This window comes from Mchenga conophoros, linkage group LG14 (genome assembly GCF_057382185.1).
Source record: "Mchenga conophoros isolate Kocher_MC1m ecotype Shallow Benthic linkage group LG14, M_conophoros_male_GT1.1, whole genome shotgun sequence".
Classification (NCBI taxonomy): domain Eukaryota; kingdom Metazoa; phylum Chordata; class Actinopteri; order Cichliformes; family Cichlidae; genus Mchenga; species Mchenga conophoros.
Window position 1 is genome coordinate 29,308,620 of NC_140539.1, and position 26,902 is coordinate 29,335,521.

At 39.6% G+C, this 26,902-nt stretch overlaps 1 protein-coding gene and 1 long non-coding RNA gene across 15 annotated transcripts in view; one reads left to right on the forward strand and one right to left on the reverse strand.

Annotated features, from left to right (window-relative positions):
- Positions 1 to 3,831: 3,831 nt before the first annotated feature.
- Positions 3,832 to 9,054, reverse strand: LOC146560008 (uncharacterized). The gene is made up of 3 exons (XR_014888299.1): positions 9,021 to 9,054; positions 6,275 to 6,388; positions 3,832 to 5,307 (listed from the first exon to the last, which is right to left on the reverse strand). It is a non-coding gene; the product is annotated as an uncharacterized LOC146560008 (long non-coding RNA).
- Positions 9,055 to 10,307: 1,253 nt separating this feature from the next.
- The window catches only part of synrg (synergin, gamma), a 42,456-nt gene continuing 25,861 nt past the window's right edge, over positions 10,308 to 26,902 (forward strand). For 7 of the 14 annotated variants that reach the window (XM_085243809.1, XM_085243812.1, XM_085243814.1 and 4 more), the window contains exons 1-10: positions 10,308 to 10,410; positions 15,713 to 15,753; positions 18,323 to 18,459; positions 18,908 to 19,035; positions 21,706 to 21,811; positions 21,915 to 22,026; positions 22,637 to 23,050; positions 24,806 to 25,084; positions 26,281 to 26,361; positions 26,483 to 26,679. In XM_085243809.1, the coding sequence (XP_085099935.1) occupies positions 10,376 to 10,410; positions 15,713 to 15,753; positions 18,323 to 18,459; positions 18,908 to 19,035; positions 21,706 to 21,811; positions 21,915 to 22,026; positions 22,637 to 23,050; positions 24,806 to 25,084; positions 26,281 to 26,361; positions 26,483 to 26,679 (1,530 nt within the window). In that variant the 5' untranslated portion in view covers positions 10,308 to 10,375. The remainder of the gene's footprint in view (positions 10,411 to 15,712; positions 15,754 to 18,322; positions 18,460 to 18,907; positions 19,036 to 21,705; positions 21,812 to 21,914; positions 22,027 to 22,636; positions 23,051 to 24,805; positions 25,085 to 26,280; positions 26,362 to 26,482; positions 26,680 to 26,902) is intronic. The other 7 variants (XM_085243810.1, XM_085243813.1, XM_085243822.1 and 4 more) reach the window with 5 other exon arrangements.

Here is a 26,902-nt window from a genome sequence, read left to right on the forward strand (position 1 = left end):
TTCTCAATGGTAATGCAGTATGTTACTTAATTACTCACTAAAGAAAGTAACTTGTTTACTGCTCATTACTTAACTTTCTCATATATTGAGCTGAAATGTATCGTCACAAAATTACCATTTAACAATACAAAGCTACAGGCTACAGTCTCACACAACAACACAAATCCCCATCCTAGTGAGGACACACATAGGCTCTTTTTTTTAGTTTTTATGTATCAATACAAAACCATCAACACAAAGCAAAGATGAAAACCAGACCAGAGAGGCTGTGCTGCAATGCTGCAAGCCTGACTGCTTATCAACGCTTTCGTTACCTGTTGAAAATCAGCGTCTGGCTGCTGTGCTGGAATCAAGACAACGCTCGGCTTTAACATCATTGTGGTTTCTTGGCTAGCTAGCATGCTGTCTGTGCAGGTGCTTCCTGAAAGCCAAAGTTGTGTTAGCAGTATAAAGCAGTTGTTTCTGTCCTGGATGCATTTTACACTTTACCATTGCGCTCTTGTCCTTTCATGCAATATCAACATGAGTAATGTTTATACCTCCTCAAAACCTTTAGATCACTCCACCATTTTCTTCCACCCTGCACACAAACTGAAACCAGCTGATTGTAGTGCCAGCATGAGAGAAGGAAGAAAAGCACATTTGATGTTTTTTTTAGCCTTTTGTTGTTTTTTTCATGAAGCATGTGTTTCACATTGGGGTTTTTCATCTATAAATTAGTTTTTTTATTAACTGACCTGGTCATTTAAGGGCCATTTTTGCTTCATCGTTATAAAGTGGCACATTTTAAATTCAACTCTTTAGCAAGTGATAAAGTCACCACAACTGTCTTGTTCAAAAACCCACCATCTTGTGATTCATTTCACGAACTGTGCTTTGAGTCCCTGTGTTGACCTGCAGCCTGTATCGAGGAGCCCTGCTGGGGAAACCCTTGTAATCCACTGTTGTCTCTCCATTTGGTTTTCAATAAGACCTTTGATTCACAGATCCAGGAAGCCTCTATAGATCTGACCATGTCTTTTTTTTATTCTTTTCTCCAAAAGCTACTGAAATACCAGAAGGTGCATTTGCATCTGTTAGAGACTGAAATACAACACTAAAGTCTCTAAACATTTAAGTCAAACTCAATTCATTTGCAGGCGCTTGAATGACTGTTAGAAATGCACCAACTGATCGTATGACTACAAAGATAATTTATATTTGTTCACTAATTAGTGGTATTTTATTGGTGCACTGATTAGGCTCATTAGCCTATATGGTTTGCTGTAGGGTTATCGACTATGTCATCCTGACCTGATCCTTTGTCAGCTGTCTGTAAAATAGTCAGAAAAACTTCTTATTTTTAGTGCTGCGTTATGATTCTCCAAACATTTCAGCATGAACCAAATTTAAAAATTCCAGGTTACATTAATAATTAAAAAGTCATTAAAAAGTATTAAGACTACCAGTTCTCCCACTACTACTTTGTACTACTAGTGGTAGGAGTAGTATTAACATTACACAAATCTGTTTTCCTCATATTTGTTATTTCATGTACTGAGAGAGTGAGGAACAATGCATAAAGTTCACTGTAAGAAACATCTGCACAATATTGCGATTATAATTTACAGGCAACTGAATATGAAACCAGAAACTGGAAAAATAAATGCTTCCATAATTATTGACAGGTGCAGTATTACCTCCATATTGTTCCCTACATGCTTAGCCAGAACCCCAGTTGCTTCCCACTGTACTTGTGCATATGCCTTCACAGTGATTTATATATATCGGACACTGACTATTACAAGCCTTTGAGTGCTTACTCACTATTTTACATTTAAAACTCAAGTCAGAAGGTCTCCTCCATCATTTCATAGACTCAACCACAGGTAAGCTTTTCTTACTTTACTCCCATGTTCCTTGCCTACTTACATTCTCCAAAAAAGTAGTGGGAAGTCATTCTTCAATCTATTTTATTGTTTATCACTTGTAGATTTGATGAACATATTTAGTTTTTTAACCTTTTTTATTTGTGTCCATGTTACCAGTTTACACAACTGCACACAAGAGATTTTTGATCTCAAGAGTTATATATTATGTTGATGGTTTTAATAAGCATAAATAAATAAAAAATCTAACTATTCATGTCAAATTAAAACTAATTATCTGTCTATGCCCATGTGTTTGTACGATGGCACTCTTCCAGAGGATTCACAATAAATGTGTATTTATTTCCGGGTCATTCCATCTCAAATCAAAATCGGCCTTCAGCTTTGCCAAAGTTTGGTCACATATAATGATTTCTGTAAAATTTTAGCTTTATATGTCAAATAGATTTCAAAATATATGTAAACATATAAATTTTAAAATGTTCCATCGACCTACTTTCGGGGCCTTCAGGCGATGAGGCGATGTTTGAACACAAATATCTTAACTATCAAAGATGAAAGCCTACAGCCTACATCTGCCCATCATATTGAAAAATGTTTGAATATTGACTTGTGGAAATATGAAAAAGAAATCCAGCACTCCTGCAAAGTCCATATTTGAGCACACACTAATAAAAAACTTAATATTGGATGGGAGAGGTCCATCATAATCTTCCTAGCTTTAGTCTTGCACCGCTTGGTGTAGATGGACAGCAGGTCAGGAAGCTCTGATTGAATGATGCGTTCGGCCGAGCGTACCACTCTTTGCAGATCTCTTTGCACCAAACCAGGTGCAGATGTTTCCCGTCAGGATGCTCTCGATGGTGCAGGAGTAAAAGTTCTTGAGCACCTTCAGTGGCAGATGGAAGTCTCTAAGTCTTCTGAGGAAGAAGAGACGCTGACGGGCTTTCTTAAGTGGGAACAATTTCTGAATGATATAGAGCTGAATTTCACAATGCTGCAAAATAAAGCATGTAGAATACTTTTTAACTTTTTAACAAGAAAACTCTATTTTCATTCGATTTTCATCATTGAACAGAAAATGCCCTTAAAATCTGGTCATTTGAGATGTAATGACTCTTACTCCTTATTTACTCTTGGTAAGGTGGCTTAACATGGCTCGTTTTTAAAGAACTACCGCTCAACCGTTCAGTTGAAAAACAAAAACCACATAATGGAAACAAAGTCAGCATATACATAATGCTAAAATTAAGATACAGTTAAGAAGATTCTCCATTAGAAATTTAAAATGACTGTGACGCTGCGATGGAAGCTGACCGCAGACTGAGTGTGGCAGAGGACTCGAGAGGTCACCACAAGAAGCGAGTAGACACACTGGGATCAGAGGACTCGCACAAAGAGACAGAAAGTGGAAGCCGCAGAGTGAATGCAGCCGTGTGTTTAGCAGCGCCACAAGAAAGGATGCTACATCAACTCCAGCTGAGGCCCGAGGGGTTAATGGATAAGGCTACCCAGCAGGGGTCAAGGGTCAGGAGGCCACTCTGCACCAGGGCTAATTGGTCACTGCGACCAGAGTTTACGCCAACTTTTCTACGGAGAAATACATACACATGTATGGAGCTGCTCTGACAGGAGTCTTCCATCAAAAGCTGTGATCAAGAAGGCCTCTGTTGTGCTGCAGCACAGTCATGGAGATCAGCCAGTAACAATCGGCAGCCTTCACCGTACATCGACACCAGTACCACCTACGGTGACAGCTAGGCCGGACTAATGACAAGATAGGTGGCTTTTGATCTGAGTCATTTATTCATCAGCTTTCTTCTGATCATGGATTTGTTTCATTTTATCGCCACCAAACGTCAGAACACATACAAAATCTTTATTAGCTGTGTTCAAGAAGCCAAGGTTTCAAAACATTTGTTGAAAACAAACTTTGAGTTAAAGAAAATGATTTAGAAAATGACAATAAAACTAAATAAAGCAGTTCATATTTAATTCTGACTTACATTTTGGCTTTTTTGCAATTATACATCCTTCTACTCCAAACAGAGTTTCATACTTTGTTAAACAAAGGTGACCCGAGTTATGTTGTAAATTGAACCCATTATTCCCAAATGACAATGAAAAAATATCATCTGTTCAAGACGATACTTACAGTTTTCAAATTTAACGCGGTCCAATTACTCCGAAACAGCTTGAAGAAATTAAAAATGTAATCCACACAAGAGCTCGGGTGTCAGAAGGTTAAAAGTAAATTAGAAAGATGGTTGGTGTTCTGTTACCATCCTTTTACATGTAAGAGGCATACAGAATATAAATAAATGTCTATTATTGCTGCAGCTCTGGGTTTACAGAGATGGCACAAATTCATTGTAACACAAATAACACAACAATGAGTGCAAACATTACAAAAAAAATGACAAAAATAAAAATTTTAACTTTGTACATTCATGCTACAACATTCATAAATTACCAACATTAACATACATTATAATACTTGAGAAATAAGAATAAAACTTGTCAAATTTTACAGAGGAGAAGTCAACTTTGCAGCTGAAGATCTGTTTAAATATGCATCGATGGCTTTTGTCTTTGAATTCTATCAAAAGTACAACTAATCAAATCATACAATGTTTTCAGTTCAGTAAAAAAATATGTGCAGAAACAGGTCTTTTAGTGTAATAATACAATAATATACTCTTGGATATTGTCACTGCATACTGCTTTTAATTTGAGTTACAGTAACAGCTGTGCGATATTTTATTAGCCTCTCATATTCTGGGAATGTTAAATCTTCATTTAGTATACAAAGCTGCTAAAAAAAACAACCTGAGTATCTCAGAAAGTGTATTTAAGTGCAGTGTTACATGTACTCAGTGGCACGGACTATGGCATGGAGGTGAGCAAGTGGTTTCAGTTAATAAAATGAAGCTTCTAAGCTGTTCAGGTGGAAGGATCGATTTACATTTAATAATAATGATCGTTTGTTGTTTTGAACCTCATCCAGCTACAGCCACCTGCTGCAGGAACTCAAGAGAACAAAAAAAACCAAAAACATATAACGAGTATATATAAGTACTGAACTAAACATCGGGGCCACGCTTGTTGTTTCAGCCCAGGAGTGCAAGCCTGTTTTCTCCCAGTTTCCCTCTATTTGCATCTGAAAATCTGTGAGAATCCCTGGTTCAGAGGAATCCTGACAGATTGATGTTGTCATGCTGATGCTGTCACTGTCTTGATGCTGGACGGGTTAATGATTTATGGGGAATTGTGGGATTCCTTGAATGAGTCCCGGGTTAATGTTCACCTTTCTCGGCAGATCTCTGGGTGTGGGGGACTGCTCACATCCAGTCCAGATCCAACTGTCGAGGGGACTGACTGAGTGGCCGGCCTCCAGCTAAACCCGGCACACAGCAGGGAGGAAGACCATGCTCGGCGACTGAGAAGAAGAGGAGGAGGAGGCTAATGAGGCCTGATCAAGCTCAGCAATGGGTCACAACAGAGACAATGAGAGCAGAACAAAAAAAAATCCAAGCAGTTATAAAAAGCTCAAAGAAAAAACAACAACAACATGCTTTTCTCATTGTGTAAGGTGTGCAAGCTTCATGCATGACAAAGAACATTGTGGCCCACGCAACATGCACTGACATGCACAAGTAGGAGGTATCTTATGTCCACAACACAGAAGTTTAAATATTTCATGTTTTATTCACCAAGTTAATCATTTGTATTTTCTCTAACTGTAATCAAACAATGAACATGTTAAACAATCAGGAGTAAAATGATGATTTTAGTCCATTACAGGACCGGCTAAAAGCATCACCAATAGATGTTTAATATTCCTTTAAATTTGACTCTCTGCACATGTGACAGCGCTTCATTAAAGTCATTTTGAATCTGAAGTCAGTTTTAGACTCAATATGCTCACAAAAGTATTGTGTCGTTTAATAATAATGTATGCGATCTATAATTATAATTACAGGCAACATCAGTGGTCCCTCTCATGGTCTGGGGTTTGTCATAGTTTCCATCAATGACTTCTGCTAAAAATGCTAAAAAGCATTTACAAATATTGTTTCATTTCCTTTTTTGCTGAGTTTATATGTTTCCTTCAAATAATTAACGTGTCTTTTGTACAGTAAAAATATTTCCCAAAGTAGGGCAGTGGGTGGAGTTTTATATGCACTGAGGCTGAATATCTTGAATGAAATAACTGCTTGTTTTAATGTATCTATCTGATAAACTTAGTACTTTTTTCATTTTTACATTTCAGGCAGACAAAAAAAGTTTTTTTTTTACTCAAGTTAAAGCTCCTAATGTATATAAATGAATTATTTTACAATCATGTCAATTTTGTTTACACAACACAACTTAAACTCTTCCTATTATCTATAAAAGGACCTCACCGGGACATGACCTTGATGTCTTCAGCAGTAGTTGGTCATGTGTAAAGACACAGCGTCTCTGTATTCCATCCTGCTTCCTTTCTTTACTTTATGTTGGCCTGAAAGTACAAAAAACTAAACAAAACAAATAGATCCTGAACATAGTGGAATCAGCCTCTTTAATATCGTCCAGGTACATATATGACCTCCGTTTCCTCAGTGAAAAAAGTATCATAAATTTAACAAAAGCTTACATTAATGCCACTAATAAACTCAATAAAACACTGAAAGCTTTCCTTTTCTTTCTTGTTAGTCAATCGGGATCCAAAAATGTGGTCATGTCCCCCTCTGTCATGTATATGCTCTGTGAACAGAGCTAAGGTATAAGGCTGGGAGCAGACCAGGTGATGGATAGCAGCAGGGCTTGTTGTCCTCTGCTTTACATGACTCTCATTAAGCTGTAAATCTTTCACAACAACACCCACTGAGACAATGCCACACAGGCTTCTCCTTGCTGCTCCACCTTGCCCTCGGCGTAACAATGAAACTGAATCACTTTGTCAGGACACACAATTGCCTCAGTGTTTCAGACAGCCAGTAAAAACGTTGGACAACACATCAGTGTGTGAATGTGGGTCTTTGGTGAATCATAACAGGCAATCATAATTATTCAACATCTCGATGGTATCTGAGATAGTCACCTGATGACACATATGAAAATACAATGTAGCAAGCTGATGTAGAAAAATTGGGAATTTTGTACAGTTATGTACCATTACTTGTGAAAACAGATGCATACTATAAATGTCTTATCAGCAAGCTGTACATGTTTACAGTGTAATTTGAGACAAAGTCGAGAAAGATACGAAATTTAATTCAGAGTACATGCAGTTAGATTTTAATGTCAAAAAACAAAAATAAAGAAAAAAGGTAAAACGACGGGAACAAAGTAGGAACACTAAACAAAGTATGATGCTATGATACTGTAAAGCTAATACGTAACACTGCTATTTGTTTTTGTAGATTATATACGCTGTAAAATTACAAGCTACAGTACTTTACTGTAATTGAACAAATTACTTACAGTAACTAAGGGCTGTGTGAGGTATAGACTGTAAGATAATCCAAAAAACAAACAAACAACCCTCTCAAATTTATATCTAAAAAATTATACAGTGCTTGCTGATAATCTCAAAAAATATTTGGGCCAGGCACCTCCATAAAAACAGAGACTGCTGTCACCTCCCCTCACCTATGGGCAGCTTTGCTCGCTCTTACTCGGAAAATCAGACACAGCCTTCGTGGGTGATAAGAATAAGTAGGTATACCTGTCCTACTAAACTGTACCACAGATAAAGAATCACGTGCAGCTAACTGGCACAGGATCATATTTGCACACGTGACTACTTTCTCGTTTTTATTAAATTCTGAGATCTGGAATATGAACTTTATTTTTGTCATTTTCGAGCTTTAGAAATTGCAGGTATTAAAGTTGAAGTATTTTCCTCCAACATGCAGTTTAATGATCACAGCAGCTCACAGGTTTGTTTCTGTATGACAGCTTGTGGGGATAGGTTAATTGATTAATCCAAATTGCCACTAGGTGTGAATGTGAGTGTGAATGGTTGTCTGTCGGCCCTGCGACAGACTGGCGACCTGTCCAGGGTGTACCCTGCCTCTCGCCCTATGACAGCTGGGATAGGCTCCAGCGCCCCCCGCGACCCTGAAAAGGATAAGCGGAAGCGAATGGATGGATGGATGGATGGTTTTGTTTATGTGCCTTTGCATGTTCAGGTTCTCGCCTTAACAAAACCTCGACAAAGCTACACACTGACACCTGCTGGCAGAAAGTTTGTATTGCAACAACCAATATTAAAGATGGGAATTTGTTGCCCTGCATTAGTCCTCGCAGGTCGGCCTTCCGCTCCGTTCGTTTTGACCATCACAAAGGCGTTTTTATTTTATTTTATTTTATTTATTTATTTTTAGCATACACAAATAAGCCAACTGGGGTGATTCTAGGATCAGAGCTTTGGGGGTAAACTTTACTTGTCGCGATGAAACTTCTTTCCTGTCTCTGTCAGTCCCTGTCCTTAAATGTCTCCAGTTGTCCCGAGTTCTCTCTGACTGTCTCCTTGGTGCATTTACACCCCTGTTCCTCCCTGTCCCCGTCGTCTGTTGTCTTTGTCTCCGTTATCAGTCATCATAATTTTACCATCTCTGTGCAAGTCTGCAAATTTCTTTATTAAATTATAAGATTCTTAAATTCATCAAGTCTCTCTGTGCCTGGGTCCTCGTCACAAAACACATCACTGTTTTGTACGTTTTAACACAATTTAATCCCCACATTTGTGAAAGAAAAGCAAAACACTTTTTTGAAAAGTCTGTAACAAAACCATCAAATCTGATAAAGGTTATTTAAATGCTACAATAGACTACTACATGGTTCCTCGGTCGTTGACCCAGTGTTTTCCGTTTTGTCATCTTCAGTTTATTTTCACATCTGTTTTCTGTGCCAGCATACCGCCTGCGTATTGTGTTCCAGTTATTCCCACGTATCATTAGTCAGATTATGTTCAGCTGTGTACTCACCGGTCTTTCATTATCATCCTCACCAGTCTGTTAAGCCCTCTGTTTCTATTCGTTCACGGTCGTGTCATTGATGTTACGTTGTCCTTCCCGTGTGTTCCCTCAGTTCAGTCAGCCGTTCAGTTGTCTAGCCAGTCAGTGTCTGTTCACCCACTCCCTATAATAAACCTTCACCTACCTGCCAGTCCTGCGTTTGGGTTCCTTCTTCCTCGCCTCCACACAACGCCTGACAACTACTGCAAAAGAAGAATGGATTGGAATAAAACAAATACATATCTAACCTAAAGTGCGCTTTTGGAAAACATTTAAAGCTGCTGTACAGAATCTTTGAAACAAGCTAGCTTAAAACATTTTTAGAAGATAAACAGGGAACTCTGCTTCCCCTTACAGCTCCTCACTCCACCAGGGCTCTGTTTGGCACTTTCTGATAGTGTGCAAATGTGATGCACGTACTGTAGTGCAGTCATACAGACAACTAGATGGTCCAAAAGTGGGCCTACCTATTACTGGCTGAGGTTTTAGTAGAGTTGTGGCTGAACCACATAAAAATATATAATTAATTTTAATCTCCCCAATCAATGATAATGTTATGTTGGAATGTTGTTAAAGAGGGTCAAAAATGTTTCAACCTGTGTTGCAGATTCTGTATAGCAGATGAAAAAAATACATTAATATGAAAAAAAAAAAATACTATTAAGATAACTAATAATAAAGTCCTCACTCAGTGTACTTTCAACCAAAAGGCAAATAACCAAACCATCTAATAAAAGATATAGATATTGAAAGAAATATTGAAACACTGATCCACATTGATTGATGGATCATTTGATCTTACACTTTTTTTTTTTAACCTGAATCTGGCTCCTTTTTTGTGAAAAACTTCCTTATATCCATTACGAACTTGGCTGTCTCTCTGTGCACACACACACACACACACACACACACCAGGAGTTAATGGGCATCCAGTCAGTGCAAGACAATATAATTTCCCCATATTAGACAATACAAATCCTCGCAATAGCACACCTGTCGGGAATTAACATTACAGTCTTTAAAAAAAACACATGTTGTTTTAAAAAAAGATCAATTTTCCTTGACATTGCTAACAAAGTTAATCAAAAACTAGTAACTTAACTGTTAGCTTCAGTCATTTGGAGAAAGAGAGCATCCAGGTTACTGAAGACATTGAAAAAAAGTGAATTATTATTAATTATGTATTATCTCAGCATTTTGTCTTTCTTAGAAGTAGCGCCAAGATATTACTACCGAAATAATAAGTTGAAATTTCACTGGTGGAAACAAACTGTGGAATATGAAGACTTAAGGTTAAAGGTAAAATGTATATGTGGACCTGTGGTGGGGGTGGGGGGTAATTCAGGAAAAAACAACAACAAATAAGCCAACAAAACTAAAAATTAGCCCTGCTATGAGCCGGCAGGTGTGCCTGACAGACTGAACTCAGGGCACCGAACGTCCCACAACACAGTCCTAAGTAGTGACGTCGTCTTCCTCTTAGTGACTGCTGTTATCAAGATGGCGCTGCGGCCAGGATCTGGGGGAGGTGGCAGGTATTTTAGCCATTTTAAACTGACTCATTTCAGGGGAAGTAATTTGTGCGTGAAACATTCACCCCCGACAGTCGCGGGGCTTCACATTTAGCCACGAGGACGCCCTCAAATATCGCGATAAAGGCTGGCTTAGTTTGTCGGAGCAGGGAGATGAGATGAGATGGCTCGTAGTCAGGTGCCACAGCTAACGTTAGCTGGCTCCTTCTGCCTTTACCTGTCCATGTTCAGAGTGGACCAGACTAACTCCACGGTGTGGTCATATTAACAGATTTCACGCTTAAGTTATTCTGTGGTAGTCATAGTGTCCATTGCTCTCGGTCTCTGGTGATATAACGCGATACTTGCTAGATGAATCTCTTGTAGCATTGCTAGGCAGGCCTGTGGGTGGCTGGTAGGGACACATATTTACACTTTCTCAGAATTATGTTTTCTATTATTAGGGATTTAGTATGGTGTTGGCTATTTACGAAGATAAAGCATTAGGACGTGAAGATTTGTGGGGAAGGGGTTGATTTAGTTAAGTTTTTGTCCCTGTAACACACCAAGCAGCAGAGACTCTAAGCCCTTCTTCAAGAGTCAGATTGCTCTAATAACTCTCTGCTGAATTACATAATCAGCCCTGTCGTACATGCATATTCCAGTAAGTAGCTGTAAATGGTGAGATGTTCAGGTGTCTTATTAAAGCAGTGTGATGATGGTCTGCAGAGGAGATGAAAAGGCCAGCCTCATGATTTTTTCATAACACGAGCTCCAGCACCCTGAATAATAAATATACTCTGGCTACAAGGCTAGCCAGGTGATACTGATCTGACAGGTGAAACCAAAGCCCTCAAGACTGTCTGTGCCATTCTTTCACTGTGGCTGGTAAAACCTCTAATGTATACTCTGGTAGATTTGGGCTATATTTATATGTTCAAAAAATGTGTCATTTATGAGATGGGCCATGCTTAACTTTGACTTTGGAAATCCTTTTTTTTTTTTTTTTTTTTTTTTTTTTTAAAAGTATCTACTTCCATGGTACAGTGTGACTTTTTTTATAATCAGTGGTCCCATTTGGTAAAAAAACAATCTTGGAAACTTCAATCTTGGAAATCTTGGAAACTGAGTAGCTGCAAGAAATGACAACGTGGGTATGATAAAAGTAAAATGTACCTGAATGCTAAAGTGCAAAGCCAGGAGGTGAAGCCTGTTTGAGAATTCCAGCAACCTTTTGTAGTTTGTAGTAGGGCTGTTCGATATAACGATATATATCGGATGACAAAACGTCTATGGTTTCATTTTACGCTATCGTTTGTTTCGTGGTGTCGCAAAATAAACTGTTTACAGCAATATTTTTTCACCGTTTTGATGGTCACTGTAGTGGCTATATTAATTTCTTTAAGTTCTCTCTTTCTCTTATATTTAATATAACCACACTACAGGCGGACAAGCACCTGTTTTTATGCGTTGTGGTTAGCAACAAGACGGTAACACCATCGCGTATCCGCTTGTTTATGTACCACATAAACCTTTCACAATAAAGCTCAAGATCCTGTTGAGACTTTTCAAAATAAACTGAATCGCGTGAAAGAGCAGATTATTAACGGATGAGAAGTAAAAACAGAGCCGCCAGGTGCTAAAAAATAAACCTTAGACTCAAACGTTAGAACAGGCTTTTCCCCGCAGCATGCCGTGTAATAAATACTCACAAAGAAAACGGCGGCCTTTACAACTTATGTCTAAAAATGTATCGTTTCATGCATCGGTTAAAACACTGGACTCCAGCTACATGACGCGCAGCTGGAAACACTTCCCGCAAGTCGAGCTGCCCGAGATTCACAGAATTTACAGAAAATGTTATATTTTTGCGATTTATGTCGTTATCGGACGATAGAATTCTTATATCGGGATATGAGATTTTGGTCATATCGCACAGCCCTAGTTTGTAGGCTCCATGCAGATCCTCTGTTTTCAACAAGGCATGTGATTAAATACTTTATGAATGTCAGATGATATCCTGTGCAGAAACCATACTTTTTACACCAGCTATTTAGAATATTTCTTCTTCTCTCAGCTGCTCCCTTTAGGGGTTGCCACAGCAGATCACCTACCTCGATCTCAGTCTCACTCTACCCTTCTCTTCTGACACACCAACCCTCTGCATGCCCTTCTTCACTACATTTGTGAACATCCTCTGAGGTCTTTTTCATTTCCACCTGCCTGGCAGCTCCATATTCAACATCCTTTGTCTTTTTTATCCACTATCCCCCCCCGGCACATGTTCAAGCCTCTCTAAATTTGTTTCCAAACTGGGCAACTCACGATGTTCCTGTATATGAGAGAGAAAATGATTAGTGCTTGCTTTTCAGAGTGCTTTCGGTTACTTTTAGTGATGCATTAGTTGTAAAATTCTGGGCCGATACCAATGACATTTTTCCTGCTCTGTTTATTCCCTCTGTTATATCAAGAAAACAAAGAAATCTTCATTATACATGGATATCTAAAGTTTTTTTTTAAAAGGGGCTTTCAGCTCTGAAATACAAATAATGACATTAAAATCAATACAACTGATAAATCAGTAAATAAGATAACATTTTCTGAGTTCAGTGGTGGATCCGTTGGCTAATATATCAGCCAAATGTCAATCAGTTGGCTGATAACACCTAATAACAGCCATCCGATAGATTCATTGGCTCCAGCCATGGCGACTTTTTCCTACATAATAGCATCTATGGAAGCAACAGCATTAGCAGCGAATGAGGAAAAAGTGCATTCGTAAGGCAGAAAATTGAGAATTTCTAGCATGTTTCTTTGGGTAAATAACAAAGCCCTAAATAATCAGTTGTTTGTACGTAAATGCTTTAGATCTTTATGTAGCAGAAGTGGCAGGTCTATTAAAAGTAAGCTTTTCCTTTTTATAGGAGTGATTTTAAGTTTGCTCTCTGTTCCTCTATGAGAGCAAATAATTTTAACAGTAACGACTCTGGCTAAAAACTCTGAAACTGTCCCTTCTGTCCCCAAGCATTTAAAGCAGTTTGATAAGCTATTAGATGAATCCAGACCTTTTACAAGGCTCAGGCCTGCCTGGTGTCCACAGCTGCTGTCGCCGCTTATCTCCCTCTATGTTAATCCACTCGGCCATGACCTCTGATTTGCTGAAGGATGGCAGACAGTAGTGCCGTCATGCTCAAAAAGCTTTTTAAGCTGCAAATCTTCCAGTGAGCAGATGCGAGAATCTGAAACCCTCTGGTACTTGTCATATTACAACAGTATCCTGTGAGGGGAAACGCTGGCTTCTTGCTTTGAGTTTAAATGTTTTTAGATGAGCAGAGAAAAGAGGACCACTCATCAGCACCAAGAGTGCCCATAAATTCACATTAGTGTGAATTAAATGTGACAGACTCAGGAGGACTTGAACAAATAGCTGTTGTGACTATGTCCCAAATCATAAATGTACAGTACTATGTTGAAGTTGAGCTGCAGCAGGGCTGTAATTTCATGTACTACCATTAGGTAACACAAGATGGCACAGTGATTCAATTGAACCTTTTGTTTAAGCAGGCAAGTTATTAAAGCACATCCATTTTAACAATGGAAGCCTGCAAAAGGCAAAACCTCTTGGAGAAACGGCTAACCCACACACCCACTGGTAAAACGGTGCCACCCGGTAGAGAAAGCTTTAGGTAAATTCTGCAGAGGGTAATTACAAAAAGTACCTTTAACCCTTAAAATAACAGATAATTTTGGCTCTTTGAAGTAAGCCCATGCAGACACAACATTTCCATGTTATCACATTGGACACTTCAGAGTTCCTCTTGCATTGGGAAAACTCAAAATTTCAAGGATTGTAATTGACCAGTTTTCTAAAGTGGGGTTTAAATTACTCAAACGAAAACAACTTGTGTTTTTTACAAGGACAGAAACACGAGGAAAATTCATAGACCTTAACTAAGGTAACAGGGACTCCAGTTGTGTCTGTGTGCGTACTCCCTCCCCAGAGGCCCGTTTTGTGTTGGAGAAAACCTATAACTCCAGCGGACATGTAGCACCACCTGATGAATATATATGGTTTGCTCTCTGCCAGCTCCTGAGGGAAATATGTGGTTCTTAAGCTGCTAAATGCTCCACTGGGTTTGCTGGCTAGTTACTAATTGTGTTTCAGATACAAGGAAATATGAGGGTTCTCCGGCTGGTTAGACAGTGCTAGTGAATGAAGATATTTGGAAATAGTAATGACTCTGTGAATAATGATAATAACGAATAACGGACAGGGTTAATCGATAAAGAATAGTTGCAGTCGTCGTGTTTACAAGCCTGCATTATGAGCCAGTGCCTGCTTTCTGTGACATTGATCTCTCTGCTTCCCTTCTGTCAGCACAGTTGTCTCAGTTCTAAAGTTACCAGTATTATATTGTGATGATCACATTAAACTGGGAATCGTTGGAAGCAGAGGCCCGGCTGGCTCCGTCTTCTGTTTGTTTCTGCATCAACGCTTCCAGTCTGTGAGTTGTAGTAAGTTATTTGACAAATAGCCGAAGGCCTGTGTGGGTTGGCTCCGGCGAGGGAGAGACTTGGACGACTCGTAGAAAGACTTCCTCTGATTATTTCTTAAAGGCCTGTTTCTCAGCACAGCGACAAGAGTCCAAGTCGCCTGCAGAAACTCGCCCAGCCATCTACCCTCTTGTTTATCTGGCGTGAACGTTGCTCCAAAGGATCTGAGGGGTTCTTTGTGAATAAGCCTCAGCTGCTTCGAGTCTGTAGAACAAAACTGCGTCTGCTTGTTGATGTCACTGTCATCAGCAACACACTTTTATCGCATCTGTGTTTAATTTTACCTGTCGGCTTACGGGAGTGTGTTACTGTCATCTGAAGAATTACAGCAACAGGATTCAGATTTGCCGCAAGGAGGAAGGCATTTTCAAGTTGTTTTGAGGAGGTTGCAGTTTTACTTTTTTATATTTTTGGTTCTGTTTTGTCACCTCAAATGAGATCAGTATAAAATGGAATAAAATTAAACTGAAGGACCACATGAAACTGAAAAAATGGACTGATTTGTACAGCTCACAGCCTCTCAATCTCATTTATTGTCAAGCAAACATGGCGTCACATCTAATTTCACTTATCTCTTCCACGTCAGTTGTGTTATTATAACGGCTGTTGATTTTAAATGGTATTGTTGCAGCTAAGTGACAACGAGTCATCTGCTGCTATAAATGTTCAGCAGGGGACCGGGGAATAAAAAGGCCACATAAATGAAGGCTGTTTTTAACTTCAGCCTCAGTTTGAATCTCATAATCTGTGTTTTTCTTCTTTATTTCTTTAGTTTTATGTATCCTGTTGGAGGAGGCTTGGGACCGCCGCAAGGTGAGTCATTTCGCAGTGAATATTACCGCTCTTTCCCTCCAAACTGTTTGTGTAAATATATTCAGCTGAGGAGATGGCACACAAATGTGTTTTGTGTGAATTTGAATGGGATCATAGAATATTGCTTTTTGAAGCAAACTGTCAGGATATTGCACTTTAGAATGTAAACGTTGTTTATTTTGACAAATGTTACTAGAAATCTTCATTTTAAATAAAGGGATATTGAAATACTGATTTTCTAACAAGTATTAGCACAATAAGTGTCATTCTTCCCTCGATGTAATCAGTCACACAAGATGTGATCAAAAGTTTCTCGGCTCTGTAAATAACTTTAAAAAGTTTGGCTCATCTCCTCTTCAGTGTCACCTTCTTTGGCAGCCTTGTACTCTTCTGAAAAAGGCTAGGAACTGGATTAAACTTAAATTTAAGTTATGATTACAAAATAATTTCATCTACTTTCTCTGTAGAGCTCTTTGTTTTTTTTTTATTGTGCTATAATTCAAACGCACTCTGTTCCTTTACAGTTTGTAGTTTTTGCTTAGTTGACTAAAACAGAGCTTCTCTTTACCAAGATCCATACATGAAAAGAGATGAAGAGAAACCCTGGATTGCTCAGGGTCTGTCACCTGGTCCACTTTCAGCACTATGACACATTTTAGAACATAAATCTCCTCCCAACATGTTTTTAAGTTCAGTAAATTAATGTTTAAACTACAGTATTGACCATAATAGTTGTGATTATGATTGTTGCTTTAATCGAGTGCTTGCTCTGTTGATTGAACTTTGTGCGCTTGATTTGCTCCCCTGTATCAAACATCAAGCCTTCAGCTTTCATTTGGGGAAGAGGGTGAAGCCAAATCTGGGTTGGGAGAGAAAAATAAACCAAAATGCAAAATGAAATAAGAGGAATGATGAGGAACATGCTGCAAGCATGCCCCTCTTTAGAGCTAAAAGGAACATGGGAGGACAGCCTAGTAGGGGAGATAGGTTGGCCTTTGACGTTAACTTTGATTGTTTTCGTCCTTCCCTTTTAGTTATTGGTCCTTGCAGTTCTTGGGCATATGAGGATCAGTGAGGATTCGGCACATTGCAGCTCATATCTTTGTTACAATGCTCAGCACTGAGCAACGCAGGTCTCAGATGTGCCATCATTTAGCTGTGGCTGCTCATCCTACTCAGACTGTTGGTTTTGCAGTAACGCCTCCAGATAAACCACGCATGCACTGGTGGGACGAGCGTCTCTTAGGGGTCATTATATGCTCCTGTTAGCAATGTCATTTTAGTCCAACAAATTAGAATGTGCACAGTCTCCCAGACAAGCCATTTACACAGCCCAGTTGAGCCCTAACACGGTGAATCATCTGCAGGCTCCAGTCGGAGCTGGCTGCTCAGCTCTGGTTAAAAAATAAACACACACTTTTCCAATTTTTCTTCCCCCAATCCTCTTGTTTTGCTCCAAGTTGTCACAGTAGTCACCAGAGAAACAGATTTGGCTGTTGCAAAGCCTGTGTCTTTTTCCAGCTGTCGGAAGAAATGGTAATGGATTTGCAATACTGAATTATGACCAGCCTCTGGAGGTTTTTTTCTTCTCTTTTTCTTGATAACTTAAACTAAGATAAGTAAGTAAATACATTTTATTTCTCCCAATAGTTTGTAAATTCTTCATTATAGCTGTAAAAACTTTAAACGCAGCCTATAACAGTGTAGCTTAATAAAATAAAACATGACCAAAATGAGCTCAATAAGGAAAAATTTACACAAAGGAAAGGTGCTCAGTTAAATGGAAGCTCAAAAAGTACATTTTTAAAAACACAGAAGAATCCCCTGTAAAAACTGAATGTAAAACGGGAAGAAAAAATTAATAGGAAAAAACAGATTAACTTATTAAACTTGTAATAAATTATTATAAAGAAACAAAGAACTTCATTTATACCAAAAGTTGGGAAGTTACCGTGTTTCAGCAGCCAATAAATCCAAGCACTCATTTGTATTATTAAAAAAATTACACTAAATAAGGAGCTCAGATAAAAAATAAAAATAAAAAAAAAAGAACAGCTCGATAAATCAGACTCCATATTATTTTGCGGACGCCTCACATTCCCCATGATGATTGCGGGAAGACCTCCAAATCTACTGTTTTCTATGTAGCTTCTCCGGTCTTACAGGCCTTGCTCCAGGCAGTAAAACTGTCAGTGCAATCAGCTGGTGAAGATTCTCTGTTGGCAAGAGAGTAATATGAAGAAAAACTACTAGAAGGCTTGTAAAAATTGATTTTACAAGACCCGTGAATCAAAAAAAAGTAGCCAAATCAACTTCACATGAATCGCACTGAGTAAGAATCAAGGCTGTCAGTTAATAAAACCATTAAAATAAATACAAAACAGTAACAATGGAAACTGCATCTCAGTATGGTACCAGGAAAAAATGCAATGTAAAAATTTGAATGTAATACAATAAAAGAGAGTAAAAGAAACTCAATAAATTCAGCAAAGCATGATAAACATGTTACATATAGAATATTTTAACCATGTCTACAGTATGTGATAACAGAGTTTGTGTGTTTCTGCAGGCATGGTACCCATGCAGCAACAGCAGCAGCAGCAACAGCAGGGCTTCCCCATGGTTCCTGTCATGCAGCCTAACATGCAGGGCATGATGGGAATGAACTTTGGAGGCCAAATGCCCCCAGGTGCCATCCCTATGCAGGTCAGCGCTATTTCTTATATGTTGTGCTTGGTTCTGTGTTTGCATATGTTTTTTGGGAGGCGGGGGTCAAATTAATATTTCCCTGAGGATTTATTTATGTATTTATTTATTCTCTTGTAGTATTTTGAGTGAACTTGCTAATTTGGCTGCATTTGGTGCATACATAGTAGTGAAACACTGCTGTATTGATTTAACTGATTTCACTCATGTGGAAGGCTGGCTTTACAGCTCCTCTTGAACTCATTTGCTTCCATGTTAATCTCTCCACAAACAGTTTTAAACACCAGCACATTAACAGGAATTTATTGTTGCCTGGTGATGTTTAACAAGACTTTAATCCATTAACATTTTGCTTTCCCTTGGTTAAAGCATTTGATAATCACACGAGCGGAGCAGGAATGCTAAATAGTTTGTTGCATGTTTTTTTGGGGGGGTGGGGGTCTAACAGGGTGGAATGGCGATTGGGATGCAGACCCCTGGGATGCAGTTCTTGGGTCAGCCACAGTTTATGGGTATGAGACCAGCAGGACCCCAGTACACGGCTGACATGCAGAAACAGATGGCTGAAGAGCACCAGTAAGTCATCTTTACACCTCCATTATAATTCCTCTTTGTGTAGATCAAGTTTAAGTAAGCAGCTAGCTTAAAAAACAGTGCAGTGGAAAATAAACTTCCCTTTAACACATTCAAATTTTCTGTCAACTTCAGTTTCTGGTTACTTCTTATGCTTTTTAATAGAGCCTTAGTGTCCAAATTAGGTAATTTTTCCCCCAAATACACTGAAAGATCTGAGTTTACCATCTGAGAGCATTCTGCTACTTTTTAGGACGTATAATCCCCCAAACCCTAACCCACTAACCCTGTAAAGCCTCTTGGATTAGCTGGAAAATTCATTATCACAAAGCTGACAACATAAAGTTAGGTGATTTTTAAAGCTCTTGAAAAATGGACTTCTTCCACATCTTCTCACAGCACAGCAGCACTCCAAACATCTTAAAGAATATGGATACTGGGTTGGGTTTTAATCATGTGTTGTTGCTTATTTTACTGGAGTAAAGTGTCTAAATGCTTCTTTGAGCACTGCAAAAGAAACCACACTTTTCCCTGCACTTTAATTTACTTATTTATTTTTTGATTTCTAAATGTTTAGATTTGTGTGACTGTACACTTGAGAGATTGATGCATCTTCAAATGCGATGTCTGCACGTTACATTTAAAGGAACCAAGTGAATCCTTGTTTTATGTCTCACAAGTACTATTTTAGCCCCAAACTGTAGATTGTGCGGTCACTGTTGGTCCTCAGTGGATGAGTCCTAATAACCTAGATGGTCCCGTTGACAAGTTGACATTTGTGGTTTTAAATGAAATGTCACAAAAACTCTTGGTTGGACTGCCATGACATTTGGTTCACAGATTCATGTACCCGTCATGATGACTTGTAATCAGTTGATGAACTTTGCATTAAAGGCCATCAGGGCACAGTTTAAATTTGTCCAAACACCTGTAAAGCTGATGACATTCCCAGCTGCCTCAGCTGTACTGTATGTAGTGCTAATTAGTGCATGTGAGTGTGTGAAGGAGAAGAAGAATATGAAGCAAGAGAGTAGTAGAGAGAGGAGGGGGGCAACCGGGGGGGAGCAGCAGTCAAACATGCAAATAATCTTGTCTCACTAAAATAAATACACAATACAGGATATTAACATGTTAATACCAAATAAAAATCAGCATGTTGGCTTCATCTTTATACATTCAAATAAATTCATTTTCAATTCAATTTTATTTATAGTCGTGTCAAAAAGTGGTTGCTCCCTTTCTGATGTCCTTTTTTTTTTTTTTTTGGATACCTAAATGTTTCAGATCATCAAACAAATTGAAATATAAAGATCATGCACGTAAACACAAAATGCAGTCTCTAAATGAAGGTGTTTATTATTAAAGGGAGAAAAAATCCAGACCTCCATGGCCATGTGTGAAAAAATTATTACCCCCTAAACCTTATAACTGGTTGGGCCAGCGTTAATAGCAACAACTGCAATCAAGCATTTGCGATAACTGGCAGTGAGTCTTTTACAGCCCTGTGAAAGAATTTTGACCCACTCATCTTTGCAGACTTGCTGTAATTCAGCCCCATTGGAGGGTTTTCAAGCATGAACCGCCTTTTTAAGGTCAAGCCACAGCATCGGATAAGAGAGCTTATCACAGTTAATTCATGATTTAACAAGGCAGTGGCAGTCACTTTTTCTGACAGAGCTGTAGGGTTTGGTTGTTTTCCCCTTAATAATAAACACCTTCATTTAGAAGCTGCATTTTATGTTTACTTGCGTGATCTTTATCGAATATTTAAATTTGTTTGATAATCTGAAAGATTTAAGACAAAAATTTGGAATTCAGGAAGGGGGGCAAGGACTTTTTCACAGCAACATTGATCTCATTTTTGTTGTCAGGAAAAAACGTGCAATATGTCAGGTTGGCCTTTATTGCTTATCTTAATGGAGCACTGTGTCCAAGTACAGCCTCACAGACCACACGGCTAATGTGTCTTGTGGATTTTGATCCTTTTAAGATTATTTTCCAGAACAAAAACTAACACACTGAATCAGTTTAAGCACCAGGGCTGCTGCTCTTAGCTGACCCCTGATCTGATAGCTTTCTGGTCCTCTTCTCCATTAACATAAATAAATCATTATTATTTTTTTATAGATCCTCCTTCTCTTTTTTAGTAAGTTGTTTTATTTTCATCATTTTCTGTCAGTTAAATCTGCCCATTGTATCTCAATACTAAAATATAAAAATGACACAGTTTTCACAATTTTGCCTCTGTACACCATCGCAATAACTCAAGAGACGATTAAAGTGTATAAAGTGAAGAGTTTCGGCTTTACTTCAAGGCCGTTGCTTAGGAATTTAAATATTATTTGTGCTATTTTTTTAAGAGCATAAATTTGTAATTATAGGTTTGGATTTGCGTTTCCCTTCTTTCTCCTCTCAGGCAAAAATGCAGAGAAATACTTAATCCACAAGTTTATATGTAAAATGGTTAAAGTGATAAAATGTAAGTCTAGCTATAATAAGATAAGTAAACCGCAGAATGAACCGAATGAACTGAATGAACTGAGAAATGTTGAAATGTTTTTACAAACTTCCATCAGACAACACGAACCTTCAGCTGCCGTTTTAACAAGCTTCCTTTGCGCTCATCCTTCTTAAGAGTCATATGTATTATGCTGTACTCTTCTTGCCCTTTAGAAAACGTCTGGAGCAGCAGCAGAAAATGCTGGAGGAAGACAGGAAAAGAAGACAATTTGAGGAGCAGAAACAGAAGCTGAGGCTGCTCAGCAGTGTCAAACCCAAGGTGAGCCTCTCTCCACATCTCGTTCTGCTTGTTTTTCCTGGCATGTCCACTGCTCGTTTTACTGACCCTCTGGACTCTCGATACCCAATTGTGCTGCACTCAGACGGGGGAGAAGAGCCGCGATGACGCCTTGGAGGCAATCAAAGGCAACCTGGACGGTTTCAGCAGAGATGCAAAGATGCACCCCACTCCATCATCTCAGACCCAGAAGCCAGGTACCTTAGCACTTGGAGTTAAAAGTGTTTTCTGCTAAAGCTTCTTGCTTTAAAAAAAACCTTATAATAACTGAGTGATTGCTGGTTCACCAGACCACTGTATAATATTCTTTACTTAACTCACCCCTGTGTATTTGAGGAAATTTTGGAGATGCATTTAACAAATACACCGCATCTTGTGCAGTGCTTCCCGACCTTTCTAAACTATGAAACCTAGCAGTATTAACTTGCTGCTCCATGTTGCCAGTTTGAGATCTGTTCAAGGACACTTTTGAGTATAAGTTTCATTTCTGTAATACTATAACCTGCATCAATCATCTCAAGGCTCCTTATAGATTTATCAGTTTCTCCTGGGTGCAGACTTCTGCTTCAGCTGTTGGAATCTGTACAAATGTTGCGGTTTTGAAAGTGAATTATCAGAAATCCATCTAAACGACATGTAGTAAATCTGAATATAAGTTAAGTGTTCTTCAGTTTGCAGATCTACAATTTCTGCTCTTGCACAAAAAGTCATTATCTCACTCTTGCACTGTGCAGCTCCGAAATCATCTTCCATTGTAGTGTGTTTGTCATGTGCTGTGCCATCATCATTATTTCTTCATTTTTGCAGACTCATCGCCATCACACCCGTCTGTCACTGCTCCCTCCCTTCCCCCAGCTATGTCTGAGGATAATGATGACTTTAGTGACTTTCAGGGCCCCGTCGATACCCCCACGTCGTTCCCTTTGCCCCCCTCCTCATCCTCTTCCTCCTTCACCACCACTCCCTCCAGCTTTGGGTTCTCCTCTCAGGCCCAGCCTTCATCCTCTGCCCCCAACATAGGTGCCTCTGAGGACGATGACGAGTTTAGTGACTTTGTTCAGGGACCTGTAAACACTTTCCCTTCTGCCAACTTCCACCTCTCCTCTCAGTCGCAAGTCCAATCGACTTTTCCACCCTCACAATCCCTCCCCTCTTCTGTGTCCATTCACACTGACACCCAACACTCTGCTGTCAGCACCAGCACCCAGTCTGCATTTCAAGGTAACTCTTCTCTTGCTTTGTTCACACCTCCCCCTCCCATCCCTCTAATTTGCCCTTTTTTCCACCTAGTTTGGAGGAATTTTTTACATTAGTGATTCTTTTATCACTGATGCTGAATGCTTTTACTGGTAACCCTGGATGATGGGTTCGTTTTGACCTGCATTAATGTGTGAGAGCATGCATCTAGCTAGACCAGCAGATGACCTCAGTACTCAACACTAAAGGGTAAACAAGGATGCATAATAAATAAGGAATACTGTTGAAAATGACTGTTTCTCAGTAGGTTTTTCCCCATGCAGTAGTTGCGTTTCCTTTTGATAGTGAATTTATGATTTGTGCACTGGTAGAGGACTGTCATGTCATTTGTCATTTGCCCTGTAATCTCTGGGATGAGCAGCTGCTCTGTGACAGCTTTCAGTCTCAGACTGTGAATGACAGGGTGCAGAGATCACCTTCTGTCCAGAGCAATTCAGCAACCCTCCGTCCAGTGTCATCCTTGATTCTCTGAGACATCTCTGACCTAATTGTTTAGCATCTGGAATAAGCAGATTAGATGGCTGATGGATAGATTGCCTCTGATATTAAGAGACCTGAGGAATTTACCTTGCAGTGTCTTTGTTGAAATTCAGTCAGGTAACATTTCTGTTTAGGGGGCTGTTTACAAATGATCTCATTTGCTTTTTTTAATCTTATTTCCAACAAATAACACTAAATAATATCTGATACTTGGCTTCTTACGCAATTTCTAAAGAAAGGTTTGGTTAAAAAGAAGAATATATTGGTACCCCTTGAGAAAGGCTGTACTTTGGGTAATAATGGTTAAAGTGCCTGCTGTTATCAGCTCAAGAAAAAGATCTGTCACTGAATTTGTTAGTGTGCTTTTGTATGTGGGATTTTGTGTGGTTTTTGGGCAAATCTCCTTAAAGCTTCTTAAAGCCCTGTGGAGTTCTCTAGAGGAACAAAAGTTACATTTCTGTTCAGTCTTAGTCACCAGAAACTGTCCTTAATTCTTAGAAGACATGCTGATTGAATTCCTGCTTTCTAAAACATTTGCAAAGACTAATTGAATTTAAATGTTAAAATCAGTATTCAAAATTGTGCAGGCATGTTTTCCCCTGCCTTTGTTGGTGTATTGCTGCACATTTTGGCATGTTACTGCAGCTTGTTATAAGTGCAGTAGGGAATCATGTGTGCATGCATGCATTCATCATACCCATTCTGAGTGTGCATGTGAGAATACATTGACAAACAAAGTTGGCCCAGATATTAGTTAGTTGATGTTGGATTGCACTGGGTTGCAAATAGTTAAGTTCAGTTAATGCCTGTTAAGTAGTTATGTGTCCTGCCACCTGCATGATCTACCCAACGGCTCCCATACCTAAAGCACAGTAGTGGTTTAGTAGTGCGAATGCTTTTGAGGTGGACTATTTCCTGCCGTATGCTACATGCAGAAAAGGAAAACTGTGGAAAGTATTCCAAAATTGTCAGCTGTTTATGTTTGAAAACAGCTACAGGAAAGGAGCACAATAATGCTACAAGACGCCTGAACCATGATTAGCAACCTTTTATAACTGCTACTGACTGCTTCAGTCTTATCTTGCATATCAGATCTCAAACACAAATCTTTAAGTTATAACATAAATCTACTAAAGCATCCCTAATTTCATTTGCAAATTGAGCCTATAAATAGATGCGTTAAGTGTGCATTGTTGCTAGTATGTGTTAAAGAAGCTTGTTCCTCATCCACCCCTCTAGGCCCATCCCTGGAAGAGAAGCTGTTCTCCTCCTGTGATCTCACAGCTGATAAGACTGCGCAGGTTAGCTTTAAGTCCAAGCAGAGTTTGGCTGAAATGACTCCTAGAGCTAAAGTTTCAGCCCAGTTTCAGCCCAGTACTAAAGCGAGGAACTGGGCCGCGGCCACCGAGGACTTGAGCTCTGTCTTCGTCACAGAAAAGCCACCAGAGGCCCCGGTACCAGCGCCCAAACTCCCCCCATCAGCTGCTGGCACATCTCCTCAAACCAGTAGTGACAGTGGTGAGAGAAGTACCCGTTCACTGGACTTCATAGCTGCTGCTTCTCTCTTGCTTTGCAGCATTAACAAACAATCAGGGTGGTAGTTCTCTTTCTGTCCTTGAGAAATATTTTCATTCTTTCTAACCCTGACAAAATAATTGTATCCCTCTTCTGGCAGTTTAATCTCCTCTATCTCTTTGGGTTATAATTGATTTATGCTAGATCCTGGACTGGGCATCCTACTGTTGTAGCCTGCATGCTGTTAAATGAAATCAAGTTGATGTTTTCTTCGCTGCTGAGGTGACGATGTCTTTGAGGTGCCCTTCCTTGTGTCTCTCCATCGTCTCCTAAATCTCTGCTCCTATTTCTTCCTGCTTTATACCTCTGTCTTGTTAGCGGGGCTCTCTTATGTCACTGCTCCCTGCACAGACTGTGGAAATGGACTGTGTCTGTCAAGGTCCTTGGGTGATACCTGCTGACTAAATAAGCCGCCGTCTGTTCACTCACTGTGTAACACCCTCTCAGAGAACGACCTCTGGCGCATGCTGACTGCTTTGGTTTAACAGGGATGCGCATGGATTGGCAGGTGCCACTGGGGCCCAACATAATCCAAGGCTGATTGTGCATGCTACTCTGCTACTCCTTTGTGCTGTTATTTGTTTGTCTGTGTCCGTGTCCTCCGCGTCATCAGGGGAAATATTGCGGCTCATCACGGGGACCAGGGGAGATTTGTAATAAGATTCATTTAACTGCTCAAGACTGATGGAAGTATTATGTGCAAAGTGGGTGTCTGAGTAAACACCTGCCTTGCAGACAGTGTCAGGGACTCGAAATGAGCCATAGCAGTTTACTGAAATGTCTGGTTGTCTGTTTTCTAGAAAAGAATAATTTAGGTCAATGTCAGCAGTTAAATTATATTTTTAGTTAGTTTTTCTTACAAGGCAATTGCCTCTCTCCTCTCTCCTTGAAGCTGGAAATGACTCACAGACTGATTTATAGATGTCTGATGTGGCAGGGCGTTTGTGATTCAGTGCAGGGGAGCGTTACATCTGCACCGAGCCTTCCAGACATCAGGTGTATAATTTTGTCGAGTTCGATATGAGCAGGGCTCAGCTGCCAAGAGACTTGGCAGATCGTAAGCCTGGACAAGACTTTTGCTTCAACAGCTAATTGTGTGTCTGTGTGTGTGTGTATATGTGTGCTTGTGCTTCTGACAGCAGGTGTTGGTGTGTATCCACAACAAGAGCACATTCAGACCATGCTGCCCGCCTGGGTTTACAACGACAGCCTCGTCCCAGGTAAACGTTTACTCTCAAAAACATCCAGTTTAATGTTCAGACGACGATATTCAACATCGCTGTGTGTTTTGCGGAAAGAAATGACACGAATTGCAAAAATGTTTTGTTTTTCTTTTCCCAGAAATGTTCAAGAAGGTTCTTGAAATCACCATGACTCCGGCAGGGATAGACACAGCCAAACTCTACCCGATATTAATGTCATCAGGTCTTCCCAGGGAAGCACTCGGGCAAATCTGGGCATCAGCCAACCGCACAACACCTGGCATGCTGACCAAGGAGGAACTTTACACTGTACTTGCACTAATTGGGGTGGCGCAGGTAATCACTGAAGTCAAAACAAATTATCCACTTAGAACAACTCCACTAATCATCTCCCACAGCTTCCGCAGAGCCTCGCCATAAACTCCTCACTGAAATTAGCTGGGCTTAGTTCAAAACGGAGAGAAAAGAAGCGGTGCTGTGACTCAGCCCGCGGCCTGTGAAGCGTTATAAGTCCAATATATGGCTGAGTCCCCATCAACCAAGTTTGGCAGGAGGCTTC